General features: G+C 40.8%; 1 protein-coding gene across 1 annotated transcript in view; it reads right to left on the minus strand.

Annotated features, from left to right (window-relative positions):
• The window catches only part of vwa5b1 (von Willebrand factor A domain containing 5B1), a 95,197-nt gene that overhangs the window by 10,325 nt on the left and 60,420 nt on the right, over positions 1-24,452 (minus strand). The window contains exons 13-20 of the mRNA XM_017707854.2: positions 21,563-21,761; positions 16,655-16,848; positions 10,618-10,831; positions 9,557-9,850; positions 7,792-7,929; positions 4,713-4,844; positions 2,397-2,465; positions 1,943-2,012 (exon numbers count right to left, since the gene is read on the minus strand). Of these exons, the coding sequence (XP_017563343.2) occupies positions 1,943-2,012; positions 2,397-2,465; positions 4,713-4,844; positions 7,792-7,929; positions 9,557-9,850; positions 10,618-10,831; positions 16,655-16,848; positions 21,563-21,761 (1,310 nt within the window). The remainder of the gene's footprint in view (positions 1-1,942; positions 2,013-2,396; positions 2,466-4,712; positions 4,845-7,791; positions 7,930-9,556; positions 9,851-10,617; positions 10,832-16,654; positions 16,849-21,562; positions 21,762-24,452) is intronic.

Here is a 24,452-nt window from a genome sequence, read left to right on the forward strand (position 1 = left end):
ATCAAGAGTGATACTGCATAATCAGGACTCAAAGGTATCAATTTGGTACAGATCAAGAAAAAAAAGAACAATTTTTTACTGTCAAATATATGTTCACTGGTGATGCTTCATCATTTTTATGCATGGCAGCACCATCTGCAGCTTCTCTTGAGTTTTTGCATTCTTGTGATGTCTTATTAGCGATTTGGTGTGGCATGGCATGTGAAATGTGGAATACAAGTTATTGGATTCATAGTTTTTGATAGTACTCTCAAAATGTGGCAAAAAAAGAAGTACTGTGATATTACATTTTCCCATATAGACCAATTCCATGTCACAGCCTGTTTATCATGACTTTTGTTGCACGTGTGAATGTATGCATCCCAATAAAAAGCATTTAAGCATTTAAGGGCCCCAAGTTTCAAGAATGCAAAGCCTTAACATCAATGGTAAAGGTATGCTGGCAATGTATTGGGATTTGAATGTGAAAACACTATAAGACTAGCTCCATTTAATGTAGACTGGATAGCAGATATCTAACAGCTACATGTCATCAACAGAATCTTTCTTTTTTATATATATATATATATATATATATATATATATATATATATATATATATATACACACATATATAAACAAAGATTCTGAAGAGCCGTTACCTCAGGGGACAGCTTGGGAATGCCCACACCTGTAGAGGTTGTGAAGTGTTATCTTGTGAGTAAGGTTGATCGCAAGGTGACATGAATGATCTGAGTTTGAACAAGAAATGAGAGCGGGTGCCAGATAGAAGGCTTCACCACCCCAGTGGACAGCGCAGTGGCTGCCCACAGGTGCTTAATTATCGTGACTGGTGGCATCTGGCTAGAATTGTCCATACAAACAGACAAGCAACTCTGGCAGAAATTATATCCACATTCAGAGGCCTATCCTGTGTTCTTTAGCTTCCATGGAATGTGGGAGCAGAAGATCCACCACAGTGCCTCTGTTAACACCATGATACCAGACACAGCTCCTGACCTGGGCTTGGGAGGGTGCTAACTGGACCTTAGAGGACTGGCAACATGTGGCGTGGTCTAATTAGTCACAGTACCATTGTTTTGGGCTGAGGGTAGGTTTCGTGTGTGGCACAGACCCCATGAAGCCATGAAGCCATGGACCCCATGGACCCCATGGACCCACAAGGCACTGTGCAGGCCGGGTTTGATTCCATACTGGTGTGGGGTGTGTTCTCATGGCATGTGTTGGGTCCACTGGTCCACTGAAACAAGTCATTGACCAGTGACTGCTGCGTTTCACTGCTTGGTGACCATTTGCAGCCCTTCATGGACTTCATGTATCCCCACAATGATGCAACAATTCAGCAGGATAATGCACCGTGCCATCAGGCCCAAGTTGTCCAGAATTGGTTTGAGTAGCATTCGGGAGAGTCCTGACGAATGTTGTGACCTGCACGCTCACCCGACATTAGCCCAATGGAGCAATTATGGGATGTAGTGGAGAGGTCAATGTTGCTGTGGGTGGCTACCCAAATGGCATGGCTCAACATCCCTCCAGACATTCTCCGTCCACTTGTGGAATCAATGCCGCATTGAGTTGCTGCACTTCGCTGGGCAAGAGAGGGTCCTACACGATACTAGTTCCTGTCCCATGACTTCAGTGTATATACTACATATACTTTGAAGTCTCTTCTACTTATCTGTGCCGAACGATCTGATACACTGATTGTGATCTTTGGCTGATCTGCTATAATCTCAGTAGAACCAACTGAGACAACAGCAGATGTTATTATTCACATGCTGCTTGTATCAGAAGACAAACTGTATTATCTTGTGCACCTAGCCAATTTGAAGGATCCTTCTAATTGAAATAGCCGACAGAGCGATTAGAAAATCAGCCCACCTGGACTTCAGCCTAGCTTTTGGAACACAATTTCTGTTCCTTTTGCACTCTCTCTACCCACCTGGCAGAGAAGAGGCTTTCCACTGATCTCTGTGAGTGGTCGGAGGTCACAGACGAACTCCTTTGAGAGGCTGAAAGAGAGAGAGAGAAAAAGAGAGAAGCAGCGGCAGGTTAACCTCCCACACACATTCTAACAGGTCACACACAGAAGACACAGGGCCGGAACGTGTCACACACTCTGCATTGCTCCTGAAGGAACAGTAGCTCATAGCAGGGTGAATTTAAACAGTGAGAAATGAGAGAAGAGAGGTCCTTTGTCTTTTATATATATATAACTTTACTTATTTAGTTTCTGTAGAGTGATGATCTGAACCTCACCACAAGCATTTCAATGCATAAATGTCCTGACATGTTATGCAAATGACAAATAAACTTGAAACTATTCTTTCTTGAAGATGCAATGTGAACTCAGAATGTGGAAAGCAGCTGTGTCACTTGATATAACAGTAACTCACCTTCTGGAAAGGTGCATCGTTCCCATCCAGCTGATGATGGAGTGCTACAGGGAGAAGTGCCATCTTCATCTAATTAAAAAAGAACATTTGGCCTCTTTAAATACTTAATTCGTTACACACCAATTTTTTGGTTCCCAACATAAGCTCACCCAACATCAGAAACCACCCTTTAGTTCAAATTAGCTCAAGAACAGCACAGAGAGCTTCATGGAATGGGTTTACATGGCGGTGGTGTAAAGCGCCGCCACTGGACTCTAGAGTGATGAATCACACTTCTCCGTCTGGCAATCTGATGGACAAGTCTGGGTTTGGCGGTTGCCAGGAGAACGGTACTTGTCTAATTGTACTGTGCCAAGTGTAATGTTTGGTGGAGGGGGGATTATGGTGTGTTAGTTCCAGTGAATGGAACTCTTAATGTTTCAGCAGACCAAGAGATCTTGGACAATTTCATGCTCCCAACTTTGTGGGAAAAGTTTGGGGGACAGCTCCTTCCTGTTCCAACACGACTGCGCACCAGTGCTTAAAGCAAGGTCCATAAAGACCTGGATGAGCGAGTTGGGTGTGGAAGAACTTGACTGGCCTACACAGAGTCCTGACCTCAACCCGACAGAACACCTTTTGGGTGAATTAGAGCGGAGACTGAGAGCCAGGCCTTCTCGTACATCAGTGTCTAACCTCACAAATGCACTTCTGGAAGAATGATCAAAAATTCCTATGAGCATACTCCTAACCCTTGTGGAAACCTTCCCAGAAGAGTTGAAGCTGTTACAGCTGCAAAGGGTGGGCCAACATCATCATAAACCCTATGGATTAAAAATGAGATGTCCCTCAAGTTCATATGCGTGTGAATGTAGATGATACTTTTGGAAATACAGTGTATGTTTAACAGAAAATCACAAAAAGCCTCAATCATTTTTTTCAGTATTTAGTGTGTCCACTCTTCGCCTTTATTACAAGCGTAACAATATTCCATTCTTTGGTGACTTGCTTTCAGAAATCTGCAGGGATATTTTCCCACACCTACAAAGTTCAGTCTTATTAGTTGGTTCACTTTCTGCTTCTCACAAGCCAATTAATCCAAACACATTTAGTGATGTTGAGGTCTGGACTCTGGGGTGGTCAATCCATTATCCTGAGAACACCAGCAGCTTCAAATGTTTTTCTTTGTTGCCTATTTCATTTTCTCAGTGAGGGCTTATATGAAGCTACACATCCTTTCAGACCCACAGTCTTGAGTTATCTTCTCACAGTGGAAGGATAGACACATGTACTCTTTATTCTTTCAGATCTGATGCAAGAGTGAAGCTTGATTTTCTCCTCTCTGTCAAAGAGAAAAGCTTTAAAGTATCTCATGGGGACCGTTCTGTATGTCTACCAGCTCTTGTGCAGTTGTTAGGCATCCCGTTTTTTCTTTTTTTTAACTCCAGTTCAAATGAAAACACTTTAAATTATTTTCCTTAGATTTTCTCATTCCTTATGCAAGTGGATTATCGTTTATCTAATCTATTCAGAATGTCTCTCGAAAAACAGGTAACTTGCACGTAATAGTCATTTTGACTGGAATACAAACAAAAGGGTGGTCCCTGACTTTTGCACAGCACTGTACACACTCCACTCCTGCACATTAAACTGATGTCACATGAAATAAGTCAATTAAACTTTAGCATTATTATGTAACAACATCAGCTACTCAAACTGTACAACCCAAAAAAAGTTCGTTTTCAATGGTTCTTTAGTGAAGGGAACTTCATTTGAGCACAGCAGCTGCCCTTTACAGTGTGTGCAAATGTTATGATGAATGGACCAACAGAAAAGCTGAAATAATGTCTCTTTACATTGACTTACATTCATACGTTTTTTCCTTTCTCCTGTAAAGTTACATTTTGGAGATAATTGTTCTCTTCGGACAGTGACAATATAGTTCTTCTCAAAAATGGTTCTATGTAGCACCAAAAACAGTCGAGATAAAAGTACACGGGACAACATATACAGGCCGTGGAACGTTTTTGTTTACAGCAAGAAGTGATTTTCATGAACACTTTATGGTTTGATTGTTCAGCCAATTTCTAGACATTTTACTTGTTTTAAGTGATTTTATCAACCAGTGGAATTAGATCATTTCACCTGATAAAATGATTTTTATGTTATTTTTTGCACTGCACCCCTAAAGTCTCTTTATCTCGGTCAGATGGTCAGTTGTGGATGTGGCCGCTTGAGAGACGAATATCCTTCATCTTTCAGTCAATACATGACCACTGTGTTAACGCACTCTACCCTAATTCTATATTAATGTTGAACATTACTGGATGGTCTTACAAAGCAGCGGTGTTTCGTCATCTCCCTCAGGCAGGTGGCCGGATTGAGAGCGCCCGAGGCCTACGGAGTAGCCACGGCTTTTCCTGCTTCCAGAGCGCGAGCTCGAGTGGGAGCCTCTCTTCAGTTCTTCCCCTGAGAAGGAAAACAGAGCACAGTTAGCATCATGTGCTGTCAGAACCGCCATAAATTACAGCAGTAGGAACGCAAGTTCTAGCAAGGACAGAAAAGTGGCACTTGTTGCTAATTGCAAATGTGTTCTTATAAGCATTTCTCATGAAACCTGAGGGTGACTTTAAACTGGCTTTCTTGTGAAACTTTGATGCAGCTATTTGCATGTTGTCAGTTGCATGCAACACAATTCCACACAACCTGACAGGAACAATAAAAGTGTTGCGGTTGTTAACTTTCAGTTACTTCAAGTGAGTAGTTACTCAAAGTAGGCATTATGGCTATATTGCTTGATGTTTTGCTTGTTGTGTCCTAGAAGCACTGCAAGGTCATCGAGGAACTCATCTCGGTCTCCTCTTCTGTAATAATTGTTGTACTTTGGATCCCAAAGGAATCTCAAGCAGGAAATTAATCCAGCTATGTAGATACAACAACATGAGAATAACAAAGAGGGATAAATGGTGGCACATGCAGGCATTTAAACAGCTGCTGCCTTTAGCTGGTTAGTTAAGACAGCTGCTTACAGAAACTATTAGTATTCAAGAAGCTCATCTGTTTTTTATCTCAGCAGAAAACTGACAAAATGAAAAATTAAAGAAAGGCAGTCCGGAAGCTCTTATTTTCAGCTCTTCAATAAACAATCATCTGTTTTATTATTCACAGAGGTGACAGTACAAAACTCCCTTACTTACACAAAAGGACGAGTAATCTAGTAAAAAAATACTCAAGTAAGAGCTGAAGTAAGATTTTTACTCAAGTAGAATTATAACAGTACACACTCATATATGTATTTGTACGTATTAGTTTTAAATGAGCTTACATAACGGTTTATACTAGAACTGCATGCATCATCTGAAAAAATCCACACATCTAGAGCATCCAAACACATGATTTTCCTTTACAAGAGTTTGAGATGGACATTGTTGGAATAAAAAAAAGTATATTTCTATTTCAGCAGTCAAGACTGTACACCAGATCAAATAAATTCTAAGTAAGATCAGGAGTTTTACACACACACACACACAAAACATGCTAATGTCCTGCCATCATGTCATGAGATCAGCCTATAGGCTGTTCTTAACAGCCATTCTGTTATCATCCTACATATTCCAACACTTTTTGCCCCAATACAAAACAACAGCAACCATTCAGACAGCTGGATTCACACTAAATACCACTAACACTGCTGCACCTTCACTATAAAGTATGTGTTCACTCACCAGAGTTATGACGAAACTAAGCTAAAATAAGACAAGCTGAGATGTAGAAAGTTAAAGATGTACAAACTTCAAGATGTACAAATCCCACCGGACACAAATGACAGCCGCTGACAGCATGAAAGTTTAATCAAACAGCTGATGTGCAAAAATGAGGAAAACAAGACAGCCATCTTAAACACCTAAACCTTATCATCCTAGGCTAAAGCATACTGCCATAGCAGGCATGAAACATGTTTATGGTCTATTCATTTTTTTGCCTGTAATGACTCGATGCACTGAAGTAACATATGTACAGGCATCTGAATGTAACCACTACATCATTCAAGGTAGAATGGGAAATGAAATGAGCTTCATTTAGTGTCTATCCACTGTATGAGTCTCAGTTACAGTCCCAGGGCTGTATTACTTGAGACAGGGCTGCTTACTTTACTACAGATATACATTTAGGTGTAATATTTACAGTTTGAGTGTTCTTATGCTGTGAGTTTATTCATTATATCATAGCAATAGAACCAAAATTCTACCAGCTCACCAGCTGATTCCCCTGATAACCCACTCCAGGATTGAGTGAGCCCATGAATGCCCAAGGTTTTAGGTGCTGTATTCGGTGTTGATTTGATCCTGTCACTTTCTGAATATTACATTTTATCATCTGTTTATTTATCTTACTTTTCCCACGTGCCCACTTCAGGGGTCTGTAAGCTGTGAAACTAGCCATTCACAGCTTCACCCTGCTTCCCCCTTCTCCCACTTCGTGCTTCACATTCAATAAGATGCTGATTTGAGCTTCATTGGTTGCCTGAATACAATCTCCCGATTAAAAAATACTTATAGATAAAATAAGTAAAGAGACCATGAAAACTAAAGTAACAAGTCCGTAGTGAGAAAAAGAAGATTTTTCTTTTGGAATGTAGTGAGTAAAAGTATTGACAGAAATACTCAGATACCAAACAGATCTGTACCAAGTACAGATACCAAAAAAATATTGAAGTATTCCGTTACTTGCTACCTCTAATTATTCATTAATCCAGTACAATTCACTGGTCATGTTGTTTGCCTTGGTCATTTGATGGCTTATCAGTGTTTTGATTGGCTGTTGCAAATGAGTTGCAGGATGCTTTACATTATATTAAGTGAATTTTAATTTCATGTAAGTACAGCTGCATGAACGTTTAACACACATAAAGCCAGCCTGAGTCAGGTGTTTCTTGGAAAGTTCTATCATTCATGAAATTTTAACACAATGCGAAGGATGACTCTTATATAAAAATAAAAGGGGTTAAAATTAATACAAATCATTACATTTTTTCATAAATATTATTAATTATTGTAAATCTTAAGAACTGATATTTAATCTTCTGAACTAATATTTAACCTGCTATTTAGTATTATACTTTAAAACTATTAATTATAGCCATATAGAGAGAAGAATTGAAGTGTTTCTTGCAGTTTAAGGGGTCAATAGGCAATTCAACGCTGCTTGCCTTTGCCAGTACAAATATCTGTTTTTCTTTTATAAAAACGTTTTTTGGCAAGCATCATATGACTCATGGTTTAAACCTGGAGCTAGTATTCAAGCTTTTTCTCCCATGTGAATGGGGTTGTTAGTGAAGCGCCCTGCTTTCTTTCATGTGAGGAAGCATATTGACAGAAAGTGTCATGCTCATTAGAGAAACAGAGGCCTGACTCACCGCTGTGGAGGTACTCAATGGAGGTTGGTAAATACTCATTGCTGTCAAGATCGATGGGCACGAAGGCTGTGTATTTGCTCAGGATGTTGCAGGCCTTGCTTGTCTGCATGGCGTACAGCTGATACCGCCTACCAGAACCTGAAGGAAAGAATAAAGTCATGTGATTGCTCTAGAATGACCCAAATGGAGCAGATTAGCGGTCCCTGGATTAGCCACAGTGAGCTAGTCAGGTAGGCATGGGAATTTTGCCATGCAAAACAGATTTTTAAGGACTTTGAGCATAACATACACAACATATGTGAGCTTTGTCTTTCTATCTACTTGGTGTGGAATCATGCCTTTTCGTTCTTGTTAGCCGTGTGGCCTTTAGCATGCTAGTGAGCCAGCTAGCAGAGGAAAGTGATGAATTTGTATCAGTTGTTACCTAAAATCCAGAAAATGTAATGTTATGGTTTTGAAATGTTGAGCATTTGAATGTAGTTTAATGCTACATTACTTTATTAGTTCAAGTGAAGGGTGAACATTATGGGGCCATTAAAATTCTCTTGGACAGCCATGGCCGCAGGCCCCCCTAATGCAAGCTTAGCCATGAACCTCTAGTCCCTCTATCCATGAAGCACCTTCTTCAACACAGCATTTGTCTCCAACCTCTCTACACTCATTATCAGGAGGGAAAACAAAAAAAGAAGAAAATCTACCAGAGAAGCGCAGGCTGATCAAAGGAGTAATTACAATGCCAGCTACAAGTATAAAGCACTTTATATGCACATACAGCTACATAATATCATCAAATTATAGGCCGCGAGGAAGTATTTTGTCCCAGATATCACTATAGTGAGGCTGACAACCACCAGCTAGGCTTCTTCACTGTAGTTACCATAATCAAAAGCATTTTTGTTTCTATTTTCTTTTTTATTTTCTAATTTATGTCGGCTGAGTTAACTGTCTTGCAGGTAAAGGTTAACTGACCACAGGCCTACCTTCTATAATACTAGGTGTATATGCTTGGGGGGACAGTTAAAGATTGAGATTTGCTCATTGTATTTTTACCATGGTCAACTTTACTACTTACACAGTTCACTAGCTACATACGTAGCAGCCTATGCTAGGATTGAGCTCAGTTCCCAAATCTGCAGGAACAGTCGAGCAGGGTGCAATGCTGTGTTTACCTTTTGGGGTTAAAAAGTGTAAGGTTTTCTGCCCTATAGTCTGTGTAAATGTTGCTATGGTAAAAGCAACAACCAAAAATAGACTATGATCAAAGGAGAGCTTTGGTGGTCAGGTTTAGTTGTTTAACATGGAATAAAGGCATGAGCAAGAACTCAGTGCCTTTGGGTTCATAATCTTTTATTAGATTACAACTTGTAGCATGTTCTTTGGTATGGGGGGCTTTTTTCTCTTTTGAGCAGTAAGAAATCTGCAAATCCCGCCTTCCAAGTGAGAAGGTATAGACGACTCCAGCTTTAGAGTAAACTACTGCTTGTTTGATGAAGACCCAATTTTGCACAGAGCAACTCCATTTATTTGATGGTAGGTTTTTTTATGGCATATAAAACGTAAGGAGAAACTCTTGTAAAAAAGCTTTAAACATGTTATTACTTCACACAATAATTTCAGAAATGCTGAAGTAATGTAACCAGGAGAAGTCAGAGCTCCTGAGACGCTCTGACTTTCCAAGTGGGAATTACAGCTTGGAAAGCTGTTGATTATTCCTATTCCCTGTTGTGACTTGAATGCAGCAGGACTGCATGGGTTCACGACGTACCGTGCTCAATCTCACATTCCTTGTCAACCATCTGCTCAAAGTCTTGAATGATGGACCGTGCAGCAAGGTGATGGAAGGTTTCATTCCACAGATCTTCGTGGACCTTCTCCTCTCGCTCTCGGCCTTTCAGGTAGGGTTCGATATCGAAGGTCACCTCCCATTTCATGGATTTTCCACACAGCAGGCCGGACACGACCGCCTTACAGTCCCCTTTGACCTGCCCCATGGCTTTGAAGTCCAGGGTGTGCGGATCTTGAGGCGTTTCTGCTTCGCAAAGCTGGTGAGTGTAGCCATCTGATAACAAACACAGTGGAGAGAACATCTGTTCACAGTGTTTACAGTACATGAAGGGAGTGTTCTGACACATGAATTCATCCTATTGAGGCTAGCGTAATCCATCTTTCCAGATCATTTTTAGTTGAATGGCTGATGTGATGTAACGGAGGCTTTTGTGTATTCTACAATGTCATGCTTTTAATAATGTACTGGTGCTTCTGTGTTTTTTTAATGAGTATGTGTTTGCACCGTCTGTTCACCCACTAATTTCTTCCTGCATTCCTCCATTGCTTTAAATGTCTTTCACTGTGAAGGTTAATGGAATAGCTAACAATTACTTTCAGCTGCGATGCTAACCATACACTGTGTCATCGCATCAATAAATCACTGGGACGCAGGTAAAGATGGTGTTTCACACACATTCATGCCCTCAGTATTGACCTACATACAGTCTTTTTTCTGGCACACATGAGCATAGCTTGACATTACATTGTGCTGTTCTGTATATTTAAATGTACAGTACAGTTAGGGATGGGGGTGGTCTATATTTTAGTACTGAGTCTGTTTCAAGCTCTTGAAAACACATTAAGCCATTGTAGCAATAATATGTTTCAGTATCTACAGATGTTGCTGATAAATGGCCCAAAATGTATAGATAAATAAAACAAAGAACAATAATTTGGCTTTGTCAAGCCAACTTAATTAGTTTTATATTATTGAAAACAGAAACATTTGAATGACAGTGTCAATCATATAAAGCTCAGAGTTGTGGTGAATAGACTGACCTGCCTCTCCCACACTGCCCAGTGATGGGCTGTCAGTGGACGATCTGGAGCCTTCCTCAACGTTTGGGCCATGTGTTTGGGCCGGCTGTGCGCTGGGACTAGGCTGAGTCTGCTCCAGCTCTGGGTCACCGTGAGGTTCTTCAAGTTGTGCAGGTCTGTGTCCCACCACACCTTGCCCTCTGGAGGACGTGGCACACAGGCTGGCCAGCTGGGGCTGCATGACAAGCAGATACAGTACTATAGTGGCATTTCAGTAAAGTCTATGATTCCATAAAAGCACTGTGTTGAACTGAGTCCAATAAGTACAGCATTTCCCTCTGAATAAAATACATCAAAACAATTAGTGCCAAAAAAATTTGTATAATGATTCTGTATAAATAGATCCTGTTTTGTCTGCTGTTCTCAAAATATCATGTCTTGATGTAATTCAATCTTAATTATAGGCCTTGTTTTCTAATCTTGTCTTGATCTGTTTCTTCTTTCCTTCTCTATTATTACTCAACCTGTTTTAGAACTTGTGTTCAGGACTACTGATATGTGTGTGTTGTGTGCCTTGACCTCTGCTGTGGTCTCTGACAAAGATTCTTGTATTTGCATTAATAAACAGACCTCGTACTTGAACCCAACTCATGTTCCTTGTTCATCACAACTGTATCATAAGCTCTGTTTTTGAGTCAGATAAATAGTCAGATGTGGATTGTCAGGTATGGAACTCTAAAGCTAGATGTAAGTAGAAGAGAAGATATTTTATTATGAGTAGAATTTGACAAAGTTTTGTAGTGTGCATAATATTGTTTAAGAGAAGGCAGAGCACTTCATGGAAGTAACTTTTGATTGACTCACTGACTTTGTGTCCTGCCTGAAACCTGATAATGAACTCTTTTCTCACATGTGGAGAGTGTAATCCACTACACTATCTAACCGTCCCTAATCCCTTCACTAAAAGACACTTTGGTCTCACTAAAAAGAAACAGTATCTTGTGGGTTAAAACAAATGCATTTTGGTAATCTGGTAATCTAAAAAGAGCTTAATGCACATTACACATATAATAATAAAACAATAAATTTACTATACTATGGCCTCCATGTATCAATACTACAAACCACTGCCAAAAAAGTTGTGGCAGCATGTGAAATGCCAATGAAAGCAGAAAGCAGTGATTCTGTTTACCTTGTATTAAATTTATAACAGTACATAAACACAATATTTGATGTTTTACCTTGTGGACTTTTTTTGTAAATATACGCTCATTCAAAATATGATGCCTGCAACACGTTCCAAAAACGTTGGGATGGGAGCATCTTTGCCACTGTGTTGAATCATCTTTCCTTTTAACAACAGTTTCACAGATGTGCAGGTTACCCACGGCATGGACACCAACACCCCGCATGCCATGACAGACCCTGGCTTTTGAACATTTTGCTGCTAACAGCTGTTTACTTCTTTGGCCCATAAAAACATTCATTATTTTCATAAACAAATCTAAAAGATTGACTTGGGAGACTGCAATGAACATTTCTGCTGTCAATTTCAGATGAGCTTGAGCCCAGAGAAGTCGGCAGTGTTTCTAGACTTTGTTGTTATACAGTATGGCTTCTGCTATGCCTCAACACTGAACAGTGTTTTTTGACAATGTTTTGCCGAAGTATTCCCAAACCCATGCAGTGATATACATCACAGAAGCATTCCGGTTTTTAATACAGTGCCTTCTGAGGGATGAAAGGTCACAGGCACTTGGCCTTGCTTTTCACAGATTCCTTGAATCTTTTGATTATATTAGGCACTGTAGAGGGTGAAGCACCTAAAATCCTTGCAAACATTTAGTGTGGAACATTCTTAAACTGTTGGATTATTTGCTGATGCAGTTTGTGGCAAAGCAAGCCTCAATCCATCCTTATTCATAAAGGATGAGGCCCTACCTGGATGCTCCTTTTATAGCCAAATATAACAACATTTAACAACATTCCTAGTCTTGAATTGCCCCATCCCAACTTTTTTGAAACAAATATCAGTTTCAGAATGACTGTGAATTTACAAATACCAAAGAAGTCGATAAGATATAAGATGAACTATCTTGTCTTTGTTCTGCTTTGGTTTAAATACAGGTCAAAGTGGATTCACAAATCACTGCTTCCTTCTTTTATTTGCATTTACAAACTGTTTTGGAATTGTGTTTGTACTTCTAAACCTAAAATATTGCGATATTATACTATACTGAGTTTTTCTTCCACAACTAGGCCCTGCTTTCATTTTCAAATATGGAAAAAGGAAAAGCTCATTATACCACATGCAGAATCATTTCCTTTTCATGGTAACATCTTTGAGTCATAGCCCTGGCAGTGTTCACCTGGACATAGACAGCGTTTTTGAAGGTGGAGAAAAGCTGCCTGCTTAAGTGTGCCATTAAGGTCATTATTACACTCATTGAGGGGGAAATCAAAGGCTTTTATTATTGCCAGTATTACTCTGCAATATTCCTCTGGGCCTTTTTTCCTTTTATTTTTCATTCAATGAAACATTTCATGCTGTGAAAAAGCCTGAGCAAGGCTATTGATATGTTCCCTCTATTAAAGTCACCTTGATGCAGAAAATGATATGATCCATTAAGGGTCTTTGTCCCAGATTTTCAGAACAAACCTTGCTTTTCGTGACAAGAGCCATTTATGACTTTTTTTTCCTGTACTGGATTTATCGGTGGGGTGTTCTGCACTGCACTAAAGTCTCAAGAAAGGGAAACAATTAGCATTGAATGTAGCCCACATGTTCTCAGCTGTTGCTTTTCTGACTAGAGAGGCTGCCTGGAGCACACTCAGGGCCATTAGGAGGCCCAAACACACATGTACCCCTCATTCTCTTCATGTGTGAAGAAACCTCCTCAGGGTTTGTCTGATTGCGGTGTAGAAAATGAGTGGGACCCTTGTTAGCAGATAGAAGAAGCAGGAGGATTTCACTCTTGCTTTGTGTTCTTGATTGCATTGAAATTCCTCTTTTGGGTCAGGCATATTTTCGTCACCTCATTATCTCTCCTCTGCCGCCCGCAATTTCAACACTGGCGCATCTCCCTCTGACAGCCAATAACCTTTTTGCCTCACTGTCAGTGGAGCCAAAGGAGATTCTGGATTACCGAGCGTGTGGCCAGGCATTACAGAATGTCATTAACAGCCTCTACCTGAAAGCCAGGCCTCTATTTGAGAACCGAATTACCTTTTTTGAATTCCTTTTTTTTAACATAACCCTCCACTGAGTAAATAGCCCAAGTTGTATTTGTGTTTAGATGTGACAGAAAGAAGATTGAATTACTCCGACTCCAGACCAGCGCTGAGAAAATGAGATCAAATCACTCCTGCTAAAAAACAGTTGAATCCTCAGGGCTTTTCCAAACTTTAGTCTCTTATTATTGTGACAGCTGCTTCGTTGTAGCAGATGGCTCTGGAAAGATTAGCCAAAGACACCTTATCTGCATAAATAAGATTGACAAACATCGTTAAAACAGAACTTTAAGAAGTGAGTCAGATCATGCAGCTGAAAAGAACGATTAAACGCCAAGCAAGTGCCAAGTTTATGCAAGATAATTTCATAAGCTAATAAAATACAACTATAATGTCGGTTAATTGTACAGTGCAAAAAAAGACAGAGTTATAGTATTTCTTCATTTCTAATCTTTTGACATCATTTAGATGTGAAGCACATCATAGATCTGGCTTGTAACTCACTCACATTTAGCGATATTATCTACCCGGTTCACGCTTAGCGATATCATCTACCTGCAGCCCTGCAAATGTTGTGTTGTGGTGAATTCATAATGGGCTGTTTCTGTATACTGACCTCTACAAATGCGCTTACGTTTTTATTCCAAGGCCCAGTCCCATTTCACCCCTTGCTGCTACCACTTAGTTTTTCAGAGGCACGCTCCAAACAGAGTGTTATGAAAACAAAAGCAAAACCAGCAAGATGGCTGCATGAGCGACCAAAGAAAGCCGCCAATGTGAATATTTTCTCCATTAAAAATTAGAATAACTATCGCATGATCTTAGTTTAATGTCGTAATAATGTATTACGGTCCTTTTCTTCATAATAAGCATTAAAAAATCACTAGTAGTTTGCTGATGTCTCAGTAGCTAGAGCTAGCTGAATTTCCCGTTCCATCTTAAATGCATCACTTACTGATGCATAAATGGTGCACTTCAGCTTCATATCACCGAAGAATTAGGGATGGGAGATAATAAATAATTGTGCCCCCTCCTTTGAAGACATATGATGCCCTGAATGTTGCTTTACCCTCCTCTTCTACCACTGCAGACAGGCAGAGCAGCGTTAGCATCCTGTTAGTGATGTAATGTTCTTCTTTATTTGAGGGTTGGCCCATTTTGTAAGGGAAGATTTCAACCACTACCTAGTGTAACTCAACTCCAAGGAGCAAGGTGGCACTTGAAAATAAGGGGACGGGGTAAAAATAAGGAATGGGATTGGGCCCAAGACTTCTCACAAGTCAGCGAGAAGAAAAACATCATGCAAGTTCCAAAGAGCACGTAACACGGAGCGATGATGGGATGGACGCAAACGCGAAGAAAAGCAAGATTTATTACGGGCAAATCCACACTCAGGGTCGAGACAGTCCAGGTTCAGGGAACCAACATGGAGATAAGGAGGGTCAGACATCATTTAAATGCACAGGGGAAAAAGACCAAACACTTCAAACGTACATACAGCACATCAAACCTCAAACATGAAACATACCAAACAAAGACCAGCAAACACAGGGCTTAAATACAAAACAAGGATAACGAGGGACAGGCGGAAAACTGGTGGCAATGATCAGGGGCAGAGTCAGACAACAAGGGGGCTGGACTTAGACAAAACAAAGAAGCAGGTAGACATAAAAAGTAAACAAAAAGCACATGGAGGAGAAGGAGGAGCCAATCATGACAGAGCACAATCTGATTGGTCAGTTCCATGACTAAAGAAAAGTTTTGATTGGTTCATTTTGATCATTTTCTAAATATTCGTCCATTTCTAAATGTTACTGATATAAAGTGGTGCTCGTCTAGAAAACTAATAACACAACACGTTAACTAATTTTGCACTTTGTGGTTCTACAATTACAGACTGTAGTTGATCTGTTTCTCTGCATACTTTATTATCCCCCTTTTACCCTCTGATCAGGACCCCTACAGACCACTCCAGCGCAGGTATTATTTGGATGGTGGATCATTCTCAGCACTGCAGTGACACTGACATGGTGGTAGTGTCTTAGTGTGTGCTGTGCTGGTACCCAGCTTGTGTTGATCATCCTCTAGTCCTTCATTAATGGTCACAGGACGCTGCCCACAGGACACTGTTGGCTGGATAGTTTTGTTTGATGGACTATTCTCAGTCCACACTGAGATGTTTAAAAACTCCAGCAGCACTGCTGTGTCTGATCCACTTGTGCCAACGCAACACTACTAATGTCCCAAAACAAATACCAGTGTGTTAAAAGATTCTTTATGATTTATACAGAAAATCTGAATAAAAAGTCATGAGAATATTCTAATTACTGCTTAAAGCAAAAAGAAGCATCAGGATCTGAAGTATTCTGAAGAATTGATCAGCCTGTCATGGAAAGTGCCGTGAACCCACACCAGCAGAATGTATTTCATGAATGTATGTACATTAATAGCAACACATTGCATGTATATTTAAGCATCTAAAAACCACAGTAAACACAAAGTACTCGAACACAGCGTACATTCAGTGCTGCTGTCACTGTAGTACGACAACAGCTGTTTTATATGGGAAGAAATTCTGTCAAGGTTTTGGAGACACAAGCAAAAAACACACTTGTAGTCGTCTCCACAGTTTAGACAGTCGCATCAGTGACACTGTGCTTGTAGTATTTGTATTCAGTGAAGATATTCAAGGCTGCTGTAGCCTGTCAGTACTAATCTGACACACTCAAACACTGACCTCATCATTTGTTAGAGAGAAAGCTGTTAAAAGTGGTCTGAAAAACAGCTTGAATGCTTTTGCTTTCAAACCTTTTAAAGTCTTACTGACCTGATAGTTCATCTTCCACTGGGCCCCATGGTCAGGGCTGGTCTGGCCAATGAGCTCCTGGACTTTAGCTCGCCTCAGGGGGTTTTTGCCCACTGCTGAGCTTGGGTCACTGGGGGTGTATGCTTTCTTCAGCGGGTTATAGTCTTCAATCTGGTTGGTGCTGTATGCGCGTCTCCTTGTACTCATATCAGCCCCTACAATGAGGATTCCATTATCAATCAATCAATCAATCAATCAATCAATCAATCAAGCAAATCTCTCATCCTTCCCATCTCTCCTCTATCATTCTCTCTATTTCGCTTTGTTCGTTTCTTTTTTTTCATTTCTTATTTCGTTTTTCTTCCTTGTGCTGTCTTTCTCTTTCCTTTTTCTCTTTCTGACCCTCTTTCTTTCTTTCTTACTTTCTTTCTCTCTTTGTCTTTCTCCCCTCTTTCTCTCTGTCTTTTTCTTCTATCTCTTTTTTCTCTTCCAATCTCAGTCTCTCTATTTTCCTCTCCATTCTTTTTCTCTTTCTATGCCTGTATTGTGGTATCTTTCTTTCTCGCTCCCCCCAGTTTCTCTTTCTTTCTCTACATCTTTCTTTTTTCTTTCTTTCTTTCTCTTTCCTCTTTCTGTCTTTCTATCTCTATATCTCTATTCCGTCCTTTTTCTTTCTTTTGTTGTTCTTTCTTTCTCTCTTTCCTCTCTTTCTCTCTCCATTTCTCCTTCTCTTTCTCTTTCTTTTTCTCCCCTTTCTCTGTCTTTTTTCTCTCTTACAATCTGTCTTTCTTTCTCTCTTTCAATCTCTAGCTCTTAATTCTCTCTCCCTTTTGTTTGCCTTTCTATCTATATATCTCTTTGTCTTTCTCAGTCATTCTTTCTTTCTTTCTTTCTTTCTTTCTCTTAAAATACTTCTTTCTTCCTTTCTTTCTCTTTCCCCTCTCTCTTTCCTTCTTTCTTTCTCTGCCCTTTCTGTCTCCCTCTTTTTTCCTCCTTCTCTCCCTCTTTCTTTTGTGAGAAAAACATTCACTCTAGGCCTTGTGAAAGGTCTAATCATGTGAATCTGAGTGCTGGTCTAACCAGGTTTCAGTCAGCTGTTAGACTGCCTTTACTGAAGTCACTGTAAATATACAGCAATATACACAGTCATGGGCTGGAGGTTAGGGAACCAGCCCTGTGACTGAAAGGTCGCTGGTTCGATCCCCTAAGCCAACAGTACCTGACTGAGGTGCCCTTGAGCAAGACACCTAACCCCCAATCTGCTCCCTGCAGATAGGGCTGCCCACCGCTCCAGGCAAGTATGCTCACTGCTGCCCTAGTGTGTGTCCATTCACTAGTGTGTATGTGGTGTTTCACTGTGCATGGATGAGTTAATTGCGGAAGTGAAATTTCCCCACTGTGCGACTAATAAGGGTCACTTAATCAACTGAGTAATCCAACTTTAAAAAATTGAGGTTATCAACATCCTCAAATCATTTGAGCTGACTTAACTCATCAGTTTTTACAGTGCAGAAACAGCCACAGAGGGTGAATAAAACATAGGGCACCCAAAACAGAGCAGAAACAGCAGTCAGTGCGGGCCTCTCTCATTGAAAACAAAGGGAAATAAAAGAGTCTGATCAGTCTATGGAAAACGCACTGCCTGATTCCTGCAACACAGCAAAACACTGCAGTAGTTAGGAGTCCCTGAGGGCTGGATTAGGAAACTCCGGCTGTGTTTGAAAATGCATACTGGTGTACTGCGACTGCAGGGGGTTGTCAATTGCAGTGTCCTGCTGGAGGACCAATGTCCTACGCAGCTGAATAATGTCTCTGTTCACTACTCTGGTATACCACTGATAGTTAGTGGTATATTGTGAATTACTTGTCATAGTGATATACAATACAAAGGTGGCTAGCAACTAGTTATCTACTCAGTTACATGCATAGTGTCTACTTTGATGTACTTACACTTTTCTGAGAAGTTTATTTGTGAGGAAAGGAATCAACTTTTGCTCATTAGCATTACATTTCTTAATTTCTGCTTTACCATGTGAAAAGCGTATAGCCTTTGGTTTTCTTTGTTGTTGTTTCTTTGTTGTCTTTTATTACATCTGTTCAACTTTTTATGCATTATTTTTTAATGTTTAATAATTATGTTTTTTTTGTTTTCAATTTGTTTCATGTTTTTCTTCACACTTGAGAAAAATATATAATACATGGATATTATAGGTTAAACCTTTATACCTCTTCACAAATCATTTTGCACTACTTGCTCTACCATTAAGTAACACTAATAACACTGTACCAGTGTATCGGTAAATGAGCCTGGCGTTACATCTTTCCTCTGAACACCATGATGATGTCCATGGACAATTATTGATAGTAATACTTTAACCATTGAATATCCTGCATCTCTTTTTATCTACCTGAGACTTGCCAAACTGAATATACAGAAATATGTACATTTGTATATTTTATAGCTTTTTATTTTAAAAAAAGTTGTATATCTGGAAAATTGTGCAATACTAGTGTATATCAGTGTGTTCATATTTTGTGCAAGAGGCTACACGCCTAAGATTTTCATCCATCTGCAAACCTGTGTACATGTTGATGTGACAACGTGATTTGATTTGATTTTGATTTTAACTAGTGGTTTGTGGATCTGGAGAAGGCATTCGACTGTGTTCCCCGGGGTATTCTGTGGGAGGTGCTTCGGGAGTACGGGGTACATGGCTCTTTGCTACGAGCCATTCAGGCCCTGTACAAACAAAGCTGGAGTTTGGTTCGCATAGCCGGCAGTAAGTCAGACTCGTTCCCACTGAGAGTTGGACTCCGTCCGGGCTGCCCTTTGTCACTGATTCTATTCATAATTTTTATGGATAGAATTTCTAGGCGCAGTCAAGGGATGGAGGGTGTCCGGTTTGGTGACCTCAGGGTCACATCACTGCTGTTTGCAGATGATGTGGTCCTATTGGGGACATCAGGCCGCGAACTTCAGCTTTCGCTGGATCGGTTTGCAGCCGAGTGTGAAGCGGCTGGGATGAGAATCAGTACCTCTAAATCCGAGACCATGGTTCTCAGGCGGAAATGGGTGGAGAGCCCTCTCTGGGTCGGGGATAGGCTCTTGCCTCAAGTGGAGGAGTTCAAGTATCTCGGGGTCTTGTTCACGAGTGATGGTACAAGGGAGCGGGAGATTGACAGGCGGATTGGTGCTGGGTCAGCAGTGATGCGGGCTCTTTACCGGTCTGTTGTGGTAAAGAAAGAGCTGAGCCATAAGGCAAGGCTCTCGATTTACCGGTCGATCTACGTTCCCACCCTCACCTATGGTCATGAGCTTTGGGTAATGACCGAAAGAATAAGATCGCGAATACAAGCGGCCGAAATGAGTTTCCTCCGCAGGGTGTCTGGACTCTCCCTTAGAGATAGGGTGAGAAGTTCAGTCATCCGGGAGGGACTCGGAGTAGAGCCGCTGCTTCTTCACGTCGAGAGGAGCCAGCTGAGGTGGTTCGGACATCTGGTTAGGATGCCTCCTGGACGCCTCCCTCGGGAGGTGTTACAGGCGAGTCCACCTGGGAGGAGACCCCGGGGAAGACCCAGGAAACGCTGGCGCGACTATATCGCCCAGCTGGCCTGGGAGCACCTCGGAATCACCCTTGGAGAGCTGGTGGAAGTGGCTGGGGAAAGGGAGGTCTGGGCTTCATTGCTTAGGATGCTGCCCCCGCGACCCGAACCCCGGACAAGCGGAAGATAATGGATGGATGGATGGATGGATTTAACTAGTGGTTACTCATCTGTAGTCTCGCTGATGTGTAAGACAAAGAGACTGTTTTGTTGTTTTAGACAGGCTGCGTCTCAATCTGAATTTAACTGTGCTAACAGTGTGTAAAGCAGCAGTGGCACCATTGATGGACCACACCCAACACCGAGACGAGGGAACTCTGAGAAACTTAGGCAGGAGTTCTGGTGCAGCTTGCCGAGATCAAGGAACTCCAGATTAGGCTGCTGCTAGCTTCTCATGATCTTGGATTCGTGAGCGGATGTAGCTGTGGTATCCTTGGCAAGATCAGTGTCTGAGAAGTTGGATAGTAAAGTTTCCGTTTCAGGAAACTAAAGGGAGTGGGATCATTTCTAGGGCGTAGATTGTAGAAAAGGAGTTTTGGGCGTGGTTCTACCCCATTATGTTCTAACTTCATTCATCTGAAATTGTATATGTAGTTAGACACACAGATGCAGAACGCACTCTCCCCTGATGCAGTCCTTTCGAGCAGAAGACAGAGACAGGACTATAACAGCTCTATATCTGCCTCAACTGAGGGAATGCATTCCATGGAGACTCAACTGAACACTTCAGCGTCTAGTCAAGAGGATCATCCAGACACAGGATAATGAACCTCAAACCTGGACACCTTGAGGCCCTATTTTTGAACTTTTTCAGAGATTGCATGAAAAACAGAGCAGAGCCTAACAAACTTCAGTTCCTGTCCTAACAAATGCTGGATTTAGTGAGAAGCTCAACCGCAGTTCTATACATTTCACAGATCTTGTGTAGTTATTTGAGCTGCTACTGTTGTACTTCTACTCATGTTGCCATTATTCTCAGAGATAATGGTGCTTTTACATGAGTATGGGCTTATGCTACTCTACCCACCTCTTGTATAGTTTCCACCATCTAATGGTGTTAGGTGGTGAATACTATACACGAGGTGAGTTATTATGTCGTTTACTGCACCATCACATGACTACAAGGCTGTTAAGTTCACCTGTGAAACTATTTACCTCATATTTTTTAGAGGAACATTTGCTGAGCCTCTTTTTATGAGTCTCTTTGCTTAGACTGTTTTTATACTTTATACTTTTCTGTGGTTTTAGTTAACACTGAGGCAACAAGTCAAAGGAGACCTGTGAGGCGGTCAACCATTCATTCTAGAACAGGTTCTGGATCCTTACCAATGGCTTCCTGCTCTGCAGTGACAGGGCTGCTTTCAGACATGTTGCTCGGGTAAGGGTCAAACGTGGTGCCCGTTGTGTCTTTGGGAGGCCCCTGTCCATCCGAGCCACTTCTCCCAGGCTCCTCCTCCTGGGAGTGGTAGAACACGGAGCTGGCCGACTCATTGGAGCGCATCATGCTGTAGCGTCGTCGCTTGTCCTGGAAAAAGAGCAAACCATAGAAGAGAGGTTACTAACCCTGCTCCTGAAGATCTACCTGCCTGCAGACATCAGCTCCAAATCTAATCGACCCCATCTGATCCATCAGAAGTCTGATTAGCTGAACGAGGTGTTAGATTTGGTGATACCTGCAGGAAGATTAATCTCCAGGAAGAGGGCTGGTGACCACTGCTCTGGAACACAATTATATACAAAGAAAACTTTAGCTATTTTAAATTTGGCAGTTAATAATGATCTATTTTCCTCCAATTTCATTTTTATAGAATGAAAGAGATTAGGACTATGGAAATCATTTATTTTTGGTTATTCTGAAGTCTTTCAATATTTCAGTATTTTCTTAGCATACTGTGAGTAGATTAGGCCTGTTAACATCACAATAACTTCACTGATATACAGTATGTATTCAGCAAAAGTTACTGGAAAAAAATGCTATTAACAAGTTAACCACATTGTAGCCTCATTCTGCAGGCCCTCTAGAGACTATTCCACTGGTAGAATGGAAATTGACTGAGATATTTTCCATTTTAAATAATAAAAAATAAATATTTCCCCATATAAGCTAAACTAGGACACTGTTGGCTCTGTGTGTGAAATGTGACTCTGGTTTGAGCTGCTAGCAAGCAATAAGGGATGAAAGGGAGGTTGTAAGAACCCTCTGCTGTGAAAACAATCACATCTCTGCACAGAAATGGTTGTGCTGAGCTTGTTTGCTCACCTAATGATGAAAATCCAGTTCACTTCTGGTTTTGTAAATCATACACATTTCCATCATACAAATGAGGCACCTCCAAAACACTGTGAATTGCATATGTGAAGAAGTGGTTAAAATAAAGGTCACTCTCTGGAAGCCTGTAAATTCCTGTTTTTAATTAGGTTCTGTGAAAAATGTGGCTCATTTGTTTCTTGTTAACCACTTCTAATCCCCGATTTTGAGGTTTCTTTTCTTTACTGACAGCTTCTTAAACAAAGCTGACATTTTGGCATTTCAGAAATGTTAATGAGATGTCTTGAAAAATGAATTGAATTAAATGTGGCAGATGATATGTGTCAAGAGAAATGGCCTACTGAGTGTTGAGGGAATGCAAAACAGATAGAGTGTGCTTGACGGTAAAAGTAAGTGTCCTTGAAGCACCGGTGTTCAATCCCAGTGCTGGGATTTCAACTCACGAAGGGCCTGATAATTAGCTGATGAGCTGAATGTGTATTAGAGGATGGGAAATGCTAAATGGTGCACATTACCAGCTGTGGAATTATTTTCCTGTCAGTGTACAGCCTCAGAATCAATCACAGAGTTGGTGTCTAAGATAAAAACCTACCTCTTTAGTAAAGCTTTGGGTTATCACAGTTGTACACTCTCAGAAATAAAAGTATGAAACTGTCACTGGGCCAGTACTCCTCTTGACACTGGGGTGGTCCCCACTGAAAGGTACATCGCAGTACCTTTAGACATGGAACATAATTGTACCATAATCCATTTAAATTATATTTTCTAAGTTGTACTGATTCCACACACCCCATCTTTTATTTTATTGTTGTGTTTTAAAACATTAGGATATGAAAAGATACAAATATGTACTTTTCACCCTGGAAAAACTCTAAGGTGCATTGTTGGACCTCAAAACCACAGAGGCAGAGGCTCATCCATGATGAACCAAAACCTAACAACAAGACCAGTGAACACAGACAATGCAATACAAAGGGATCGAACAAACACAAAGACAAGGGGAAACAAGAAACACCTAGGAATAAGGAGAGGGTGGGGCAAATGACAAGAAGGCTGGACCAGCGAGGAGACACAGACCAAAACAAAAACAAAAGCACATGGCACAAGTAAATAAAAAGCACAAGATAGAAGACAAACAAAAGCACATGGCACAGAAAATCAACAAAACAAAGACTGAAACAGAATAAGACAAGGACAGTGCAAGACAGGATGCTACAAAATCTTTTCTCAAAACTATCATAAAGCAATCACTCAGTCATCCGTCAGCGTATCCGTAACAATTTTACTTTTAATTACGCTCTGTGAGTGAGCTTTCAGATGCATAGAGACTTCTGGTTCCTATCACCACCACTGTGAACAATTCGTACTCGGTAGGTTTCTTTATAACAGAGCATTTTGTAGAATTTTTTGGAAAATCGATGGATTTTGGTAGAGATTGTAAGATTGTAAGACTGTAAGACATACTGTCTTGTATAAAAATGAACAAAAGTACAAGACATAAGACAGCTAAAAACAGTAGTAGCTGGTGGACTTTTATCTGTTTTAATGAATAATAACATGTCACACAATACTTCTTATGTATTGTCCCAGCCACACTGGTAATTTAACTTGTGACTTTGTTGTAACTATACGTTAATTCATGCTACTGCCTGGACCAGCCTCCTCTCCATCACTGCAGGGTTGCCTAATATGGAAAAAGTAGAGGTCCTGTTAGGGTGCCCCTGCTGTCATTCTTCCGGATTTGTGGGTCAAACCTGTTGGCTGCTTATGGCTATTTACATATGCCACACACCTGACATGGGCATGTCCCAATGCTCTGCTTCTGTACTGACATCTGTAGCTAATTACAGTCCTAATTAACCCTGCTCTACAGAAGCAGTCAAATTACTGGACATACCTGACTATATACGCTTCAGAATGCCTAAAAGCTTGAAATTTCTATACAGA

Source organism: Pygocentrus nattereri, chromosome 9 (assembly GCF_015220715.1).
Source record: "Pygocentrus nattereri isolate fPygNat1 chromosome 9, fPygNat1.pri, whole genome shotgun sequence".
Classification (NCBI taxonomy): Eukaryota; Metazoa; Chordata; class Actinopteri; order Characiformes; family Serrasalmidae; genus Pygocentrus; species Pygocentrus nattereri.